The sequence below is a fragment of the Patagioenas fasciata genome, chromosome 17 (genome assembly GCF_037038585.1).
Source record: "Patagioenas fasciata isolate bPatFas1 chromosome 17, bPatFas1.hap1, whole genome shotgun sequence".
Lineage (NCBI taxonomy): Eukaryota > Metazoa > Chordata > Aves > Columbiformes > Columbidae > Patagioenas > Patagioenas fasciata.
The window spans coordinates 12,906,063-12,923,622 of NC_092536.1; the positions used below are offsets into that span (position 1 = coordinate 12,906,063).

Below are 17,560 nucleotides of genomic sequence, written 5' to 3' on the forward strand. Positions count from 1 at the left end.
GATAGCGCGCATGCGCCGGAAAATACCACAAGGGAGGGGGTTTCCCTAAAGGAGGAGGCGGCAGCAGGAGGAGCGAACCATTGCGGCTCGGGGGGGACGTGGCCTGGAGGCGTGGCCTCCGGGGGGCGTGACCTGAGCGGTTGCCGTAGCAACCGCCGGCGGCGCGCGGGCAGGGGAGGGCGTGACCCGCGTCCCCTCACAGGCCCCGGTGCCGCCGCCGCAGCCCCGGTGTCACAGGTGTCGCCTGTCCTGCCACCCCGGCGCCATGGCGCAGCTGCTGGGCCATCCCGGCTGCATGGAGAGCCTGCGGGCCGACCTGCGGGACCTGCAGGCGGCCATCGGCGACGTCTGGGCCCGGGCCGGGCCCGTGCGCTTCCCCTCCTGGAAGTTCCCGGACCGCGTGTCGTGCGAGCTGGACGTGCCGGCGCTGCTGGAGCGGTACAGCCACCGGCACGGGGACCCCCAGTTCAGCCAGCACGCACACGTCGCGCTGCTGGAGCTGCTCATCGACAGGTGAGAGGGCACGGCCAGGCCCGGCCACCCCGCTCCAGGGACCGGCAGAGCGACTGCTTGTCCCCGCGGGAAGGGTACGGCTGGGTGTGCAACCTGTCCAACGTGGCCAAACGTTCTGGATGCTTCTTTCCCACGTGTTTCCATGATGAGTGATGGAAACAATTACCTTGAAAGGCTGAGGGAGCTGGGGCTCTGGAGCTGGAGGAGACTGAGGGGGGACTCATTCCTGGGGATCAATATGGAAAGGGGCAGTGTCAGGAGGATGGAGCCAGGCTCTTCTGGGTGACAACCAGTGACAGGACAAGGGGCAATGGGTGCAAACTGGAACACAGGAGGTTCCACTTAAATGTGAGAAGAAACTTGTTCCTGGTGAGGGTGTCAGAGCCTGGCCCAGGCTGCCCAGGGAGGTTGTGGAGTCTCCTTCTCTGCAGACATTCAAACCCGCCTGGACACCTTCCTGTGGAACCTCAGCTGGGTGTTCCTGCTCCATGGGGGGATTGCACTGGATGAGCTTTCCAGGTCCCTTCAACCCCTGACATTCTGGGATTCTGTGAAATAAATAGGCCCAGGCAGGATGTCTCAGCAAAGCATGTTTTAATAATGATTTTGCAGGATCAAGTGTTCTACCTAAAGGTGGGCACACCTGAAAGGACCAAAAGCCCCTGCTTATATCTGCCTCAAATGTCGGCCACAAATTCCCTCCCCTGTTCCCCATTGGTTGGGTACTTCAGGATTTACAGACTGATGCCTGCCTCAGTTTACGTATTTCATTCATCTAATCCGAACAATACCCTTCTCCTTTTCGATCTATTTAAAATATGGGTTCCTGGCTCTTTGGCTACCCTTCCCCCTAGATTAACTTGTAAATACAGATATCAGTTTGCATTCTGGGATTATTTCAAAGAGACTTTGTTTTACATCAAGGATTCATAGTCTGATGTCTCTCGGTCCTTTCCCCCTGCTGGGGTCAGGCTCCTCAGTTTTGTAAAAACAACATTCCTTCGTTAAACGTTCCTTACAATGCGCAGTGTGCCGGCACCTTGACACCTCGGCCTCGTGCTCCACAGCTTTACGCTGAGTTTTACATGCCACTCGTCTCCCCGCACAGCACTCAGAGCTGCCAGCACGAGCACTGGCCGCAGCGGGGCAGAGCAGGTCGCTGCTGCACCCGGGAGCCGAGGACACCCGGACAGACCGGGACAGGCTCCTTAAATTCCCCCCGAGCCTTGGAAACACTCAGACAGGGCTGCACCTGCTGACCTGGGGCGTGAAAGCGCCTTTTGCAATCTGGGTGAAATAAATACAACTTGATTTCAAAAGACAAGCCGTTCCCTCAGGGCTGTTGGCCCTGGCAATTAGGGTTTGATATTGGCAGCGTGAGTGCCCCAGATCTTTCCAGTGCCCCAGATCTCTCGGGAGAGCTTCACTGCAGCCTCTCTGAAGTGCTGCAGGAGGGTTTTCATCCCACCGCATACTGCTCTGAGAAGCAACTCAGGCCTGGGAGGGTCACAGGGGCACTGACACCTGCCCTCTTTTGCCAAACTCGCTTTGTCCAGGGCACGGGGAGGGAAAACCTCCCTGCCTCACACTGGCCCTTCAGGCTCTCCAGGGGCACTTTCCTCATTACAAATACTCCGTTGCTCTAACCTGTGTTTCGTTTCTATCGAACAAGGCTGCTGCTGCTGCTTCAGAGCTTCACGGGCTACGCAGAAAACCTGCTGAGCGAGCGAGATGAGCCCCCCGGGCAGGCAGTGGGACCCGGCATGTCGGCGGGGCTGACGGCGAGGAGATACTGGTGCAGCATGCTGAAACTGGGGGCCTTCTGCCAGCAGCTCCTGGCCGAGGTGGGACATTTGGGGGCCCTGACACTCCCCGAGCTCAGTGTAGGGGACATGGAAATGACCTTTGTCTCACCCGTCATGATTTGGACCATGCTGAGGTCACGATCCGTCTCTGGGACACTCCGTGACACGTGTGGTGGCCACACCAGTTGTGCTCCCAGCTCACGACCCTCGGAGCACTGAAGTGTGTCAGACAGGACACATCTGTCCCACCCCGAGTCTCTTCCCTCTGACCGCCCCTGCGTGCCACTGGATCCACCGTCCTCCGGGATCTCGGGATGGGGGAGCTTGGCTGCCCGTATTGCTTGGGAAAATATTCACCTGCCAACGTGCTGCAGCTCTGCCAGCCCCGTTTGTGGGGCTGAGCTGCCTCAAATCCGTGAAGTAGTTTGTGGTAAAAACACTATACCACTACCCTGCAGTTTTTTCCCCCCCTTTTGTGGCAAAGTCTCACAGTAATTCATCTGGCATAACCAGGAGACAGCACAAGGGTGGGAAAGACGAGATGGTCACAAAGGGAGCTGGGGAGCAGGTTTCCCTGCCGAGGCTTCATGTCGTGAAACCACAGCTCTGCTAGAGCAGCGGTGGCTTGTAAAAGTTCAATTACTCCGTACTCTGCATCGGGCTGTGGGGTGCAGGTTCATTTTGCTCGTTAGCCGTGTGCTGCAGCTGTAGTGACACAGAGTGAACAGGAACTGAGCACTGGGCTCCTCTCCTCCCATCGCTGTGAAGGTCTCTGCTCCCAGGAGAAGGGCTCACTGCCCTTGTCACCCCTTCCCTACGCTGACATCCCGTCCCCACGCTTCACACCTCTGTTGTTTGACTCTTACGGAACATTTACTGTGGGTGCTGTTTGATCCAGGCCCTGTCTCTGTTCTGTGCTCTCTTCCTCAGAAGAAAGCTGGCAAGGAGGAGCTCCCTGCGCTGCAACCCACTCCCCAGGCTGGGAATGCTGAGAAGAAGCACCCGAAACACAGCTTGCCTGACGTTTTGGAGATAAGGACTTCCCCAGAAGTTCCCAAGTCCACCTCTCCGTGCCCGTCATCGAGTGTTAGAGGGTCAGACAGTGTCACCCCGGGCAGCTCCGTGCCCAGGGCTGCCGGCAGCGCAGCCGCAAGCAGCCACAGTGTCCCCACGCAGACAGCCGGCTCAGCCCCGGGAGCCTGCGACACCTGCGCCAGCGCCCAGGCCAGCCTCCGCCAGGTCGGCAAAGCCATCACCAGCGTCTGCCAGAGCCAGAACATCCCCTCAGCGCTCAGCAGGTTCCAGGAGATGGTGGAGGACCCCACAGGTCCTTCTCGGACCCTCTCTGCAACGGACCTGAGCTACTGGGCCGTGGAGCAGAGCAAGGACCTCGCCCGGATCAGCAAACACCTCCAGACGCTGCTGCAGCAGGTCAACCCTCTGAAGTCCGAGCTGCAAGAGTCGCAGAAACAGAAGGACGAGCTGCGAAAGAAGGTTGAGGACTTTTCCCGGCTGCTTCAGGCGGAGAAGGAGACCCAAGCGCAGCAGAGGAGGAAGGCGGAGCAGAGCCTGAAAGTGAAGAACAAAGAGCATTTAGAGGCTGTAGCCAGGCTGGAGCGGGACAAGGATGACCTGCGGAGAGGTACAGTACTGGTCCCTCCATCTCCGCAGGAACACCAAGTCCGTGGTCAAATCTTGGTTCCTCTACCATGAGCAGCGCTTTTGCCCCTGGTTTGGGTGGGCACTGGGGCTGCTCCCCACTCTGAGAGCTGGTTGTCCACGTCCCCTCCCTGCATGGCAGAGCATGGTGCAGTCACTGGATGAGAAATGCCTTGGTGCAGCCATTTGCTGCCTCCATGTTTTATTTTCTTTGAGGAGCTGTTTAATATTGAGTAGTGGTTTTGTGCTGGTTTAGGAGCTGCTCTGCTGGAAGAGCGACTTTCAGCGCTGAAGGAGGAGCTGGCTGCAAAGCAGGCCGAGGTGCAGGAGCTGGGTAAGGACCTGAGGCTCATCCGGCTGGTGCATCTCCCCAACCCTCCTCTGGACTCATTAGTGTTTTAATACACTGACGGAACATCCAGCTCCCACAGAATCGATCAGGTGTGGTGCTGGTGCCCAAACATCTCCCAGCACCAGGCAGGGCTCGTGCTGCTGGCGATTCAGGGGATCACAGCCCTCCTGGCAGAACTGCTTCCCCCTTGCCAGGGCCTCTGCGGGGTACAGGGCACTCCCCAACACCTCCGCTGGGAGCTGCTCCCCCATCCTGCCCAGCTGGGCCCAAGTCATAGAACCACAGAATCATCTTGGTTGGAAAAGCCCCTCAGGATCATCAAGTCCACCCATAACCCACCCCTGGCACTGCCCCATGTCCTGAGAACCTCATGTCCGTCTGTCCAGCCCTCCAGGGATGGTGACTCCAGCACTGCCCTGGGCAGCCTGTTCCAATGCCCCACAGCCCTTTGGGGAAGAAATTGTTCCCCACATCCAACCTCAACCTCCCCTGGCGCAACTTGAGGCCGTTTCCTCTGCTCCTGGCGCTTGTTCCTGGGGAGCAGAGCCCGACCCCCCTGGCTCCAAGCTCCTTTCAGGCAGTTCAGAGATCAGAAGGTCCCCCCTCAGCTCCTGTTCTCCAGCTGAACCCCCAGGTCCCTCAGCCGCTCCCCCAGCTCTGTTCCCTTCTCTCAACTCGCTCCAGCACCTCAAGGCCTTTCTTGGTGTGAGGGGCCCAGAACTGCCCCCAGGATTCATGGTTTGGCGTCCCCAGTGCCCAGCACAGGGACGGTCACTGCCCTGGGCCTCCTGGCCACACCAGTACCAGCTGGGATGCTGGTGGCCCAGGACACAGAGCTACTGTGTTTCCCTAGAGGTGACCAAGACAACCTTGCTGGAGGAGATGAGGACCATGATGGTGGCCAAGAGCCAGGTGCTGGAGCTGGAGGAGAAGGTGCAGCTGCTCACAGAGCAGCAGGAGAGCCTGAGCCAGGAGCTGAGCAGCACCAACACCCAGCTGGAGAAGGAGAAGGCCAAGGTGGAGAGCGTTCTGAGGCATCAGGAGGTACAGCCGGCCCTGCCACGCGTTGGGGAGCGGGCTGAGCTCCCCGGCGCTGCTGCCCCACGTCGAGGTGGTGAGAGGTGGTTTGGCAGCCCCATGCAATCCTGCCTGCCCCGTGCAGTCCTTGCAGAGCAAGCAGCAGGTCCTGCTGCAGCAGCTGGACAGCCTGGACCAGGAGCGCGAGGAGCTGCAGGCCCAGCTAGGGGAGGCCGAGGAGGACGGGGCCCGTCTGGCAGAGCAGCTGGAGCAGAGCCGGGAGCAGCTGCAGGCACAGCAGGTCAGTGTCACAGCCACCACAGGAGCCACCACTGCCCCAGCCCACACCACAGCCCAGGATAGGGGCTCTGGGACTCGGTGTGACATTCAGCGTGGAGAACAGGAGCTGAGGGGAGACCTTCTGATCTCTGAACTGCCTGAAAGGAGCTTGGAGCCAGGGGCGTCGGGCTCTGCTCCCCAGGAACAAGCGCCAGGAGCAGAGGAAACGGCCTCAAGTTGCGCCAGGGGAGGCTGAGGTTGGATGTGGGGAACAATTTCTTCCCCAAAGGGCTGTGGGGCATTGGAACAGGCTGCCCAGGGCAGTGCTGGAGTCACCATCCCTGGAGGGTTGGACAGATGGACATGAGGTTCTCAGGACACGGGGCAGTGCCAGGGGTGGGGGAACTGTTTGACTTAATGGTCTTGAGGGTCTTTTCCAACCAGAATGATTCTGTGATTGTTGGTGCTGTTGCTTCCAACTCACCCAGGGACCATTCAAGCTGAGACCCCGCAGTTCATCACACCGTGGGACACTCTTATCGCATAAGAGCAGCTTTCCATGGTGGTCCCAGTGCTCCTGGGGGGTTCCCCCAGGCCGTGCCAAGGGCTGGGATTGCTCTGCAAACCTCCCCATCTCCCTGCTGTGCCCACAGGAGCTGCTGGACGTGCTGCAACAGGAGAAGCTGAGCCTGGAGCAGAACGTCTCAGAGCTGCAGGCAAAGGTGTCCAGGCTGGAGGAGCAGGTGCAGGAGCTGCAGGAGCGGGAGCGGCTCCTGGTGTTCTTCCCCGAGCTCCATGTCCCCAGCGAGGCGCAATTTGAGAGTAAGGGGGTGGGCAGCAGCACCTGCCTTCACCACAGCGGGCTTGGGCCTTTGGGCTCTCCTGGGGCTCATGGGGGATCCAGTGTTACTTGTATGGCACCGTTTGTCCTACTAAGGGCCAGGAGGGGCCAGGCCCTGGGCTGTGCTGCGCCACCACCATCTTTCCAACCCTCCCTGTGCAGGTGCTGCTTGTCCCACCCCCAGGACAGGAACTGAAGCAGGATCCGGGCCAAACTGTGTTTGCCCTTGTGGTTGCAGTTTTGGGTCCCAGTTGCCCCTCTCACGTTGGGGTGGACTCCTTCCCAGGGGCAGCCCCCGCAGGCTGGACGTGAGGAAGAAATTGTTGCCCTGAGGGTGGTGAGAGCCTGGCCCAGGTTGGCCATAGAGGTGGTGGATGAACCATCCCTGGAGACATCCCAGGCCAGGCTGGACGGGGCTCTGAGCAACCTGAGCTGGTGAAGATGTCCCTGCTCATGGCAGGGGGGGCACTGGGGGAGCTTTAATGGTCCCTTGAACCCAAACCATCTGTGATTCTCTGCTCAGGGCAACGGTGGGCTGAGCTCTGGCTGCACCACAAGACATTATATATTTTGTCCACAGGCAGCGGGAGCGTGACTGAAGACATGGAGAAGCAGCTGGAAGCCAACAGCATCCGCATCGGCGTGCTGGAGCAGGAGAACGCGCGGCTCCGCTCCGCGCTGGCCAAGGTGCAGGTGGCGGCTGCGCAGGGTGTGCTGAAGGTGAGGCTGCACCCCGGCCGGGTGAGTGGATGTCACCACAGAGAGAGTGCAGGTGCCAGAGGGGTGCTGCGTACCCCAAACCCACCCCATGGGCCCGGGCATTGTCCCACAGCCCCTGGGGAGCATTTTGTGTTTGCATGTCCTTGCAGAGAAGGCTCCAGGGAGCACAAGCCATGGGGCTCCTGGCACAACGTCCCCTGCAACACCGCAGCTGTGTCCCCAGCCTGTGTGGTGGGGACTGTGACCCTTTGCTGTCCCAGGGCCTGATCCTGCCCTCAGGAGCTCACCTCAGCCCCAAGGCCACCCCCACCTCCTGCCCCCCATTCAGTTTGGACCAGCTCTGTGTTTTTGGGGTGTGCCCACCTCATTTGGGCCAGAGCCCAGGCTGCTGTGCCACTGGGAGATCAGTCTGGTTTAACTGGTGTTGGTGGGGAAAGCTGCCCAGCCAAGGTGTCCAGGGCTGGTTCCTGGCTCTGTTCCATCATTGTGCCACTGTGTCACTGTCACCAGCTCAGTGGGAATGGCCGCCCAGGGCAGAGGCCGAGGTGTGCAAGTGGAGCCGAGCACGGGGGGAAGTTTCAGCCCCTCTTCTCTCCCCCAGCTCATCCCACAGACCCACCTGTGTTCCCAGCTCGGCAGCCAGCGCTGCGGGGAGGATGCAGGGTGAGTAAGAACCCCGAGGAAGCCACCAGGGACCTTCCTCCCTCCTCTTCCTCCCATCCAACCGCTATCCCCACCCACAGGCCGCCCAGCAGCCGAGGCAGTGAGGACAGCGCGGGGCCGCGGGGCTGTGCGGGTGAGCGCCAGCAGCGAGCGCCCAGCAGCCAGCGGTCACAGCCGCGCTCAGCCGGGCCCTGCCGCTCGCTGCCGGCCGCGGGGCTGCTGCTCAGCCCCCCCGAGCCCAGGGGCAGAGGCACGGCCGCCCCCCGGCCCTCCCGGCGCAAATGAACTCTGGTGAGATGCTGAAGTGAACCGTTTGGCGAGCAGCCACCTACCCTGCGCCGTGGGAGCTCGTTACCGCTGTGTGCATCGCACAAAGGTTTTACAAAACCTTTTCTACCTCTTGCAAAGCCGCTTTCCCTCCCTGCTCATGGACTGTGTGTATTGCAGTTCTGTGTCAGCGCTAAGATGGGGGAATTGTTTCAGCATTCTAGCTTGAAATACTATTGGAGAATACTTCAGTCACTACTGTTATCTATTATTTACTAGTTCTTAAATTATCTTTTTATATTTGTTGTATTTCCAAGTATTTTTTCCTGACTGCTGTGCTTTGAAGAATATGGTCTTCAAACATGGGGTGAACAGCTGAAGTGTTTCAGGTGGATGAGGTTCTCAGCAACAGGGGTCAGTGCCAGTGTCGGGTTAACATTTGGACTTGATGATCTTAAAGGTCTTTTCCAGCCAAAACAATTCTACAGTTCTATGATTCTGTGGCCACAAAGGTGCGTTTGCTTGGGAAACCCACGCTTTGCCCATCCCGAGCCTGCTGGTGGTGGCTGTGGGGAGCTGGCCCCGCAGTGGCTTTGCCACATGCTGTGGCTTCACGTTGTTTTCTGCGTGACCGCAGCACCCACCGTGTCTGTGCAGGTTCCCCTTGTCCCTCTCTGTCAGGGAACGCTGTGGGTTGTTACGGTAAAGCCACTGGTGATGGCGCAGAGACTATGGGGTGTCCCCATCTCCCCTCCCTCGGCACAGCAGCCTCAAAGCAGCCCCCGCTGCAGAACCCGGCTGGAGTGACCCCACACAGGCTGGAGGGGAGAAAATGCTCCCATGGCGCATGGAGCTGCCCGTCCCATCAGACGAGTGGGGCCAGGGCCGGTCCTGGGTGCTGGAGCTCAGTCACCCATGGCTAAGCCACTGCCGGTGTCCCCGGCACAGCTCTGCCGGTGCTACCAGCCGGACACCATCTGGGCACAGCACAGGTTCACTCACACCAGGAACTGTTCCCCAGAGGTGACTGGGACATGGCCACCCTGTGAGGAAGGGCTGGGGACGAGGAGTCTGAGCCTCTCTCAGCGCATTGGCACTGCCGCAGCCTGGCAAAGCAGCCACGAGCACCCAGGGGACTCTCGAGCCACCCAAATGGGACACCCTGAACCCCGAGTACCCTCCTGAGCCTCGGAGGGCAGTGAGGGCCATGTGACAGACACCGAAACAAGCTGCCCAGGGCAGTGGTGGAGTCACCATCCCTGGAGGGTTGGACAGACGGTGATGAGGTTCTCAGGGACATGGGGCAGTGCCAGGGGTGGGGGAACAGTTGGACTCCATGAGCTTGAGGGTCTTCTCCAACCAAAACAATTCTATGACCCCGCACACCAGGGTGGCCTCTCCCCACTCTGTATTTCATGCAGACGGACACGTGCGACGCTGCAGCCCCCGGTGACCGCAGGGAACAGGAGCTGGTCAGGGCTCATGGCACATCCCCAGACACCGCGGCACATGCATTTGGTCTCTGCAACTGACTCGTGCCGTCCTTCCCAATAAATTAGTATAAATAAAGCGTTCGCCCCTTGCCCTCCCGCGGCGAGCGCCCAGCAGCTCTGCCAGCGCTGTCCCGGCGGCTCTGCCACAAACACACCAGGTGCAGAGGGGCCCACGCCACAGCCGGGCCCTCCACCGGGTCTGGGTGCAGCACAGCGCTGAGCCAGGCTCTGCCCGCCAGCAATTAGGAAAAAAAGACAAGATTTAGAAAAATGACTATGATCAGGGAGAGGGTCCAGGCAGGACAAGGCTCTCCCTGCCTCCGTGCCCACCCCACTACACCCATGGGTGCCCTCGTGGCTTCCTTGCCTGGCACCCACGCCCCCAGCCCCTCAGAACTGCTGGTCTGAACCCCCCACCCCTCTCCTCACGCCCAGCAGGGAGAACCCTGAGATCCCTCCCTGTGAAGGGCCGGGTGCTGTGGTGGCACAGCTGCACCGACCCCGCTCCAGCAGCGCAGCACTGGCCGAACGCCCCCTGCCCCCCCTCCCTGTGGCGGTGCTGCGTCTGTCCCCACAGCGTGTCCGTCTGTCCGGCTAGCTCTCCGTGCAGCAGTTCCCTGGAAGGAGAAGGACAGAGGCCATTGCACGGGGAGCCTTGGGGGCTCCGGTTCCTCCCCAGCCCTTGCCCTGGTGCAGCTCCGTTCCCTGGGTGCTGCGGGGACCCCGGCGCGGCTCTCACCCAGGATGTTGCGCTTGCAGAGGGGGCAGGTCTGCCGCAGGAGCAGCCAGGGGTCCACGCAGTCCCGGTGGAACTCGTGGGAGCAGGGCAGCACCCGCAGACACTGTGGGGGAAAGCGGAGACATGTGCGGAACTGGGTGATCGCGGCAGCCCGCCCATCACCATGCTCCCCAGGGACAGGGACGATCCTCTGCCAGTCCAGAACCGCCGAGGGGAGGCTCAGTAAAGGGACAGCATGGGTGGCACCAAGTGGTGACCAGGCCAGGCTCCAGGCCTCCCAGTGCAGCACCAGTCCCGCCCAGTCCGCACCTGGCTCTTGTGGAACTGGTCCAAGCAGACGGCGCAGCTGTCGATCTCACAGGCCCGGCTCCGCAGCGCTTTGCCGGGATGGTAGCGCCGCGTTTTCAGTGCCGACAGCCGCCGCCGAATGTGCTGCTTCAGGTCCAGCTGCAGAGGCGGAGCAGAGGGTCAGTGCCCAGCACGGGGCTCCCTGGCGAGGGGCAGAGCGGGGCGGTTCTCACCTCGGCATCCTGCTCTGACGGGTCCTGCCGCGACTGGCGCTGGGCCTGCACCATCACACCGGTGCAGAGCAGCAGGGCGATCAGCAGGATCGTGTTCCACAGCTGCTGCAGGTACTTCTGCAGGACAGCACCAGTGGGCGCTCAGGGACGGGGGAGAACCAGAGACCCCTGCCTCCACTCCCGCCTGTGCCATCGCCGCTGCCGGCAGCACCAGCACCAGCCGGCCCCAGTGCCCGTACCTGCACCTGCGAGCTGCTGTCCCCAGGGCAGATGACCCCCTGCCACTCGCCATAGAGGCCCCCGCGGGAGAGGCCGCAGGTTGACCAGAGCGTGAGGGTCACTCCCTGCAAGGCAGGAGACGGCGCTGCCAGTGGCCGTGGCGGCTCATGGCACCGCCCGAGGGGGCCCCGCTGTGCTGGGGGCATCGCACGGGTCCAGGGGAGGAGGAACCGCTGGTGGCTGCTGAGTGCTCTGCTTCTGCGGACACAGTCTGGGGAAACTGAGGCACCAGCAGCTCCAACAGCCATTGGTCGGGGAAGTTCAGCTGGACACCTCCATGGCCCTGCCCGCCCCCCAGGAGAGCGGGGAGGAAGAGGAGGAGGAAGACCTACGTACCAGGTTCTCCAGCAGCACCGCCTGGTATGTGATCTTCGCCGTTGCCCGGAGTCCCCTGTGAGCAAGATGCCAGAGGAGAGTCAGCCCTGCGGGCAGAGCAGGACCGGGCCTGCAGCACCCCAGCACCAGGGAGTCCCCCACACTGAGCCAAGGGAGGGAGGAACACGCAGGGGAGGTGACAGCGAGTGTCCCTGTTCACAGCCGTGCCCAGCCCTCTGAGAGACCCTGCACGTCCCTTCCTTCCAGCCCCATGCCTCAGATTTCCTGTCTGCAACACCACACATTGATGCTGATCTCCCACATGGAAGGAACACCGAGGGGATCCTAACACTGCAGGTGGCAGCAGCACAGGCGGTGGGGACATCAGTGCTGTGCTAATAACCAGCTGAGTCTGACCGATTTGTACTGAGAGTCCTACATATCCCGATCGAGGCCATCGCCAGCCCCTGTGGTGACATGGGGACCCGTGGATGGGCTCAGGCCCCCACGAAGGTGTGGATCTGACGCACACCTGCCCTGGAAACCCACGTCCCCTGCAAAGGGTGAGCTCAAAACCAGCCCAGCAAAAGCAACATGTGGTGTGCGAGATCCCCCCAGGGCAGCCCCTGGCTCACACAGCCAGGCAGGGGACAAGGGGCCAGGCAGGGGACAGGCACAGAGCTACAGCTCTCACCACCGCCCTAGCCCGTACCGCAGCAGCGCTCCCAGCAGCTTGGTGACGTTGTCCGAGGACTGGATCACGATCACGGGCTTGGCCAGGAGCTGGGAAACGTCAAGCTGCAGCAGAGAGGAACGTGACAGCTGTCAGGGAGGCAGGGGACCAGGTCGGGGACCTGCTGCCGAGCCTCACCTACCTCCCGGATGGCGTTCTGGTTCAGCGCCAGGATGAGCAGCGCCGAGGCACCCAGCACCAGGGCTCGCTTCATCTGCAGAGACAGAGAGCACCAGCTCAGCGGACAATGCAGGCAGCTGGGTCTGAGCTGGGCTCCCCAGTTCAAGAAGGACAAGGAATTACTGGAGAGAGTCCAGCGCAGGGACACAAAGATGCTGAGGGCTCTGGAGCATTTTTGTGATGAGGAAACACTGAGAGAGCTGGGGCTGATGAGCTGGAGAAGAGAAGCTGAGAGGGATGTGATCAATGGATCAATAGCTCAGGGTGGGTGTCAGAGGATGGACCAGACTCTGTTCAGTGGTGCCCAATGCCAGGGTGAGGGGCAACGGGCACAGACTGAAACACAAGAGGCTCCATCTGAACATGAGCAGAAACTTGTTTGCTGGGAGGTGCCAGAGCCTGGCCCAGGCTGCCCAGAGCGGGTGTGGAGTCTCCTTCTCTGAGCCATTCAAACCCCCTGGACCCACCTGTGTGATCTGCTCTGTGACCCTGCGTGAGCAGGGCTGGGCTGGGGATCTCCAGAGCTCCTGCAGCCCAACCAGGCTCGTATGCTGTGGTTCTGTGTTCCTGCTCAGCTCCTGCCCCACTGCAGTGAGCAGGCAGCACCTGATGCTTTTGCCCGAGCTGAAGTACCGCAAGGGACCAGGGACCCAGGAGGGGCTGTCACTGCCAGGAAGCCCTATCAGGTTCCCCCCATCACTAGGGACAGGCCAGGACCCTCCACATCTGTTGAGGCAAGAGCCCTGTGGGCTCGTGATCAGCAAATGCCACTGTAGCGTGGGCCAGGGCAGCGCTGGGGGACAGCAGACGGGGACAGTCACCTTGCTGACGACGGCGGCGGTGAAGGACTCCTCCTTGGCACCGCGGGGCAGCTCGGCCGGCTCCTCACCCACTGGCACCACGCCGATCCAGCTGTCGGCAGCGCCCAGCTCCGGCTCTGCATCCCCCACCTGGGGGGCACGGCAGCATCGGGGGAGAGAGCCGGGGTGGGTGGCTGAGGCTCAGGGCACCCCCAAAGCAGCCCCAAGTCTCTGGGCAGCACTGGGCACCGTGTGGGGACAGGGACAGGAGCGGGGGTGGTACACGGGACAGGACCTGGTCCCTGCCGCCCCATCCCTGCCTGCACCTCCCCTCTGTCACCGGGCACCCCTAGACAGTGACACCCCCCACTGCCCCACCACACCCCCAGTGCCCATGGCCTCCCCAGTGCCCTCCAGTTCCCACTGCTCCTCTTTCCCCATTTCCCCCAGTACTCACAGTCTGTCTGGGTGCCCACAGCCCACTCAATCCCTCTCCCAGTGCCCACAGCTCCCTCCAATGCCCACTGCCCCCCACCCAGTGCCCCCCAGTTCCCACAGACCCCCAAATCCCTCTCCCAGTGCCCACAGCGCCATCAATGCCCCCCAGTTCCCACAGACCCCAATCCTCTCCCAGTGCCCACAGCCCCCCAGTACCCACTGCCCGCCCACAGTGTGCCCCAGTTCTCACTGCTCTCTCTCCCCCGTTCCCTCTCCAGTGCCCACAGACCTCCCAGCCCGCATTCCCGGCTCCCCTCGGTCCCGGTGCCCACCAGCAGCAGGCGGCCCCGGATCTCCTCCTCCTCCTCCTCCTCCCGAGGGGCCCCCCGGCCCGGCCCGGCCCGGCCGCCCCCCGCGCCCAGCACGGCCCCGCGCAGCGTGTAGGAGCCGGCGGGCCCCGCGGCCGCCCCCGGCCCGTCCCCCGGCCCCGTCACCGCCACCTCGACGCGGGCGGCGGGCGAGAGGCCCGGCCCGGCCCGGCACAGCGCCAGCAGCGGCGCCAGCAGCGCGGCCCGCACCGCCGCCATCGCCGCCTCCGCCCCGCCCCGCGCCGCAGCGCCCCCTGCCGCCGGGGAGGATCCGCCGCGCCGCACACCGCGGCCAAGGGGCGCCCGGGAGACAGAACCGGGACAGGGACGGGGACGGGGATGGGGATGGGGATGGGGACAGGGATGGGTACAGGGACGGGGACAGGGACGGGGATGGGGATGGGTACAGGGATAGGGATGGGGAGCGGTATGGGGACAAGGATGGGGGCAGCGATGGGGGCAGCGATGAGGACAGGGACGAGGATGGGGTCAGGGATGGGGAACGGGACAGGGACAGGAATGGGGACGGGGACGGGGATGGGGATGGGGAGCAGGATGGGGTCAGGGATGGGGACAGGGATGGAGACAGGGACAGAGATGGGAACAGGGATTGGGATGGGGTCAGGGATGGGGAGCGTGACAGGGACAGGGATGAGGAGCTGGATGAGATAGGGACAGCATCAGGGACAAGGGCCAGGACTGGAATGGGGACAGGGAGTGGGTGCGGGATAGGAACAGAAACGGGGACAGAGAGAGGCAGTGGGATGGGAATGGGGATGGGGACAGGGAGAGGAATGGGGACAAACAAAAGGGGTGGGACCAGGATGGCGATTGGGACAGGGACCAAAACAGACTGGGATCAGGACAGGGACTGAGACCAGGACAAGGACAGGGACAGGGTGTGTGTCCCCACAGCCCCCCTTCCCCGGGGACACAGGGGCACTCGGGGGTACCACAGGGACACAGGGACAGGTGTGAACACAGGGACAGAGCCACGGGTGTATGGGGACATGGGGACACGTGGGGCCCAGCAGTCACAGGCACCCCCATTCACAACCACAGCACACGCATGGGCGACATGAGCACCCCCTGACATCTGAGCACCCCAAAACACAGCTGACCCCCCACACTCAACATATCCCAACTGTCCTGTCCTGGCGGGTGCCACACAGCACCACCGGTGTCACCGTCCCGGCCCCCCTGCGGCCACGTGTGCCCCGCACATGTGCCGGGGGGGATTTGCCGGGGGGATTAGCTGCCGCACAGGCCCTGGCGCTGACCTGCTTTTGGCAGGGGCCACGCAGGGGACGGGGACTCGCACGGTGACATCTCGGCTTCCACGGCTGCCAGATGACCGCAGGACAAGTCTGGGTGTGTCCTCAGTGTCCCCCATGTCCCCAGCCGTGTTGCAACTGTGGGGGTTTAATGGCAGGCTGGGCAGGGCCCCTCCACCCATGGCTGGCACCTGGAGCCGGTTTAACTGCGTGGCAAAACATCCCGGTTGCTGTGGGTCCAGCTGTGCTGTCACCAACAGCCTGGCAGCCCGGCCAGCGCCGGGGACAGCCCAGGAGATGTGGTCACTGATGGGGCAGCCTGCACAGCTCTGAGGGAGGAGCCAAAAATGGGAGCTTGGGGGGCGACTGCTGGGAGCGCTGTCCCACAGAGGGGACACAGCTCTGGGATTGGCATCATGGGGCACACACAGGACGCGAATGGCTCTGTGGGACACCCTGGGTCTGTGGGATATGGGTAGATCCATGGGACATGTGCATAGAGACACGTGGGACATCCACAGAGCCAGGTGACACAGATGTCCCCATAGGATGTGTGCAGCTCCGTGGGGTATCCACGGCTCCATGGTCCACAGATGGTATCATAGGACATCCATGGAGCATCCATGGCTCCATGGGACTCAGGCGGCTCTGTGGGACATATATGACTCCATGGGACATTCACGGCTCCATGGGACACATTTGACTCCGTGGGACACATATGGCTCCGTGGGACATAGGTGGCTCTGTGGCACATCCATGGTTCTACGGGACACTCATGGGTCCATGAGACACAGGTGGCTCCATGTGACATACACAGCTCCCTGTGTCACCCACAGCTCCATGGGACATACACAGCCCTCGTGGGAGGGGACAGTGGGGACAGGGGAACCTTCTCCTGCTGGGGACCCCAACCACAGCAGGTCTGTAGGTGCTGGGCCCTCCTGAGCTGGGGTCCCCTCAGGGACGTCCCCTACTGTGTGAACTGGCAGTGGGAGGCTGAGCCCGGTGTCCCTGGTGCCTGTGCCCTGTCCCCAGTGCCCTGACCTTGCCCCAGTCCCTTGTGCCTCTCCCCCAGCCCCTGAGGCCTGAGCTGTCACCCTGTCCCCGCCTCCAGTCCCTGTCTTCACCCCTGTTCCCTGTCCCCTGCCCCTTGCCCCCTGTCCATGTTCCACCTCCTGTCCCTGCTCCCACCTACGCTTCCTGTCCTTGTCCCCATTTGTCCCTTGTCCCTGCCACCTGCCCCCACATCACCATTTCCCACTCTTGTCCCATGTCTCCCTCATACCCGAGTCACCCCATGCTCCCCATACCCCCATATCCCCCTCGCACCCCATTCCCCCTATACTCTCCATACTCCTCGTCCCTCCCTATATGCCCCATAACCCACTCCTCCCCATGCCCCCTATACCACTCCAATACCCGCTATGCCCCCCAGTCCCCCTGTGCCCCCATGTCCCCTATACCTTATACTCCCCATACACCCCATGCTCCCTATGTCCTCCCATACCCCCTCTGCCTCCCTGTAAGCCCCATAACCCCCCTGTTCCCCATACCCCCTATACCACCCCAACAACTCCTGTGCCCCCCAAGCCCCCATTCCCACTATATCCCATGTAACCCCTATACCCTCAATAACCCTCCTCTGCCACTATGCCTCCTATGCGCCCATGCTCCATATACATCCTCAATACCCCCTATACTCCCCAGACCCCCATACCCCCTACACCTTCCATAGCCCTACACACCCCACACCCTCCCAAGACCCTCTATACCCCCATACCACCTATAGCCTCTGTACCCCTATGCCCCCCAAGTCACCCCATGCCCCCATATTCCACCATCCCTTATAGCCCACAAAGCCCCCATAGCCCTATAGCCCATATACCCCCTATAGCTCAAAAAACGTTATACCCTCCAATACCCCCTATAGCCCACATACCCCTTATACCTCCCCACTATCCTCTGTGGCACCCACACTTCCTATACCCCGCCAATATCCCCTATAGTCCACATATATTCCCAATATCCCCTACAGCCCCTATATCCCTTATACCTCCCCAATATTCCCTATAGTCCACATAACTCCTGTACCCCCCCAAATACTCCCTATAGTTCCCATATCCCCTATACCCCCCAATATCCCCTATAGCCCCCATAACTCCTGTACCCCCCAATACTCCCTATAGCCCCCATATCGCCTATACCCCCCAATACCCCCACAGCCCCCAAACCCCCTATTCCATCCCAACACCCCCTATAGCCCCCATACCCCTTATACCCCTCCAGTACCCCCTATAGCCCCAT

General features: G+C 61.8%; 2 protein-coding genes across 9 annotated transcripts; one reads left to right on the forward strand and one right to left on the reverse strand.

The window, feature by feature from the left end:
* Window positions 1–108: 108 nt before the first annotated feature.
* CCDC157 (coiled-coil domain containing 157) lies at window positions 109–8,416 on the forward strand. 8 transcript variants are annotated; one of them, XM_065851887.2, is made up of 10 exons: window positions 113–513; window positions 2,186–2,357; window positions 3,249–3,960; window positions 4,234–4,311; window positions 5,183–5,373; window positions 5,492–5,647; window positions 6,279–6,447; window positions 7,047–7,186; window positions 7,788–7,849; window positions 7,930–8,416. In XM_065851887.2, the coding sequence occupies exons 1-10, from the start codon at window positions 266–268 to the stop codon at window positions 8,132–8,134; spliced, it is 2,133 nt and encodes a 710-aa protein (XP_065707959.1). In that variant the 5' UTR covers window positions 113–265; the 3' UTR covers window positions 8,135–8,416. The 8 variants fall into 8 exon arrangements, with proteins under 8 accessions (XP_071672029.1, XP_071672030.1, XP_071672031.1 ...); XM_071815928.1 differs by having other exon boundaries at window positions 109–513; window positions 5,183–5,647; window positions 6,279–6,368; XM_071815929.1 differs by having other exon boundaries at window positions 109–513; window positions 5,183–5,647; window positions 6,279–6,368; window positions 7,697–7,849; window positions 7,930–8,093.
* A 1,091-nt stretch (window positions 8,417–9,507) lies between these two features.
* On the reverse strand, window positions 9,508–14,217 carry RNF215 (ring finger protein 215). The gene is made up of 10 exons (XM_065851888.2): window positions 13,947–14,217; window positions 13,198–13,326; window positions 12,339–12,410; window positions 12,176–12,261; window positions 11,485–11,539; window positions 11,109–11,213; window positions 10,870–10,986; window positions 10,658–10,795; window positions 10,349–10,451; window positions 9,508–10,226 (listed from the first exon to the last, which is right to left on the reverse strand). The coding sequence occupies exons 1-10, from the start codon at window positions 14,199–14,201 to the stop codon at window positions 10,204–10,206; spliced, it is 1,083 nt and encodes a 360-aa protein (XP_065707960.1). The 5' UTR covers window positions 14,202–14,217; the 3' UTR covers window positions 9,508–10,203.
* Between the last annotated feature and the right edge of the window lie 3,343 nt (window positions 14,218–17,560).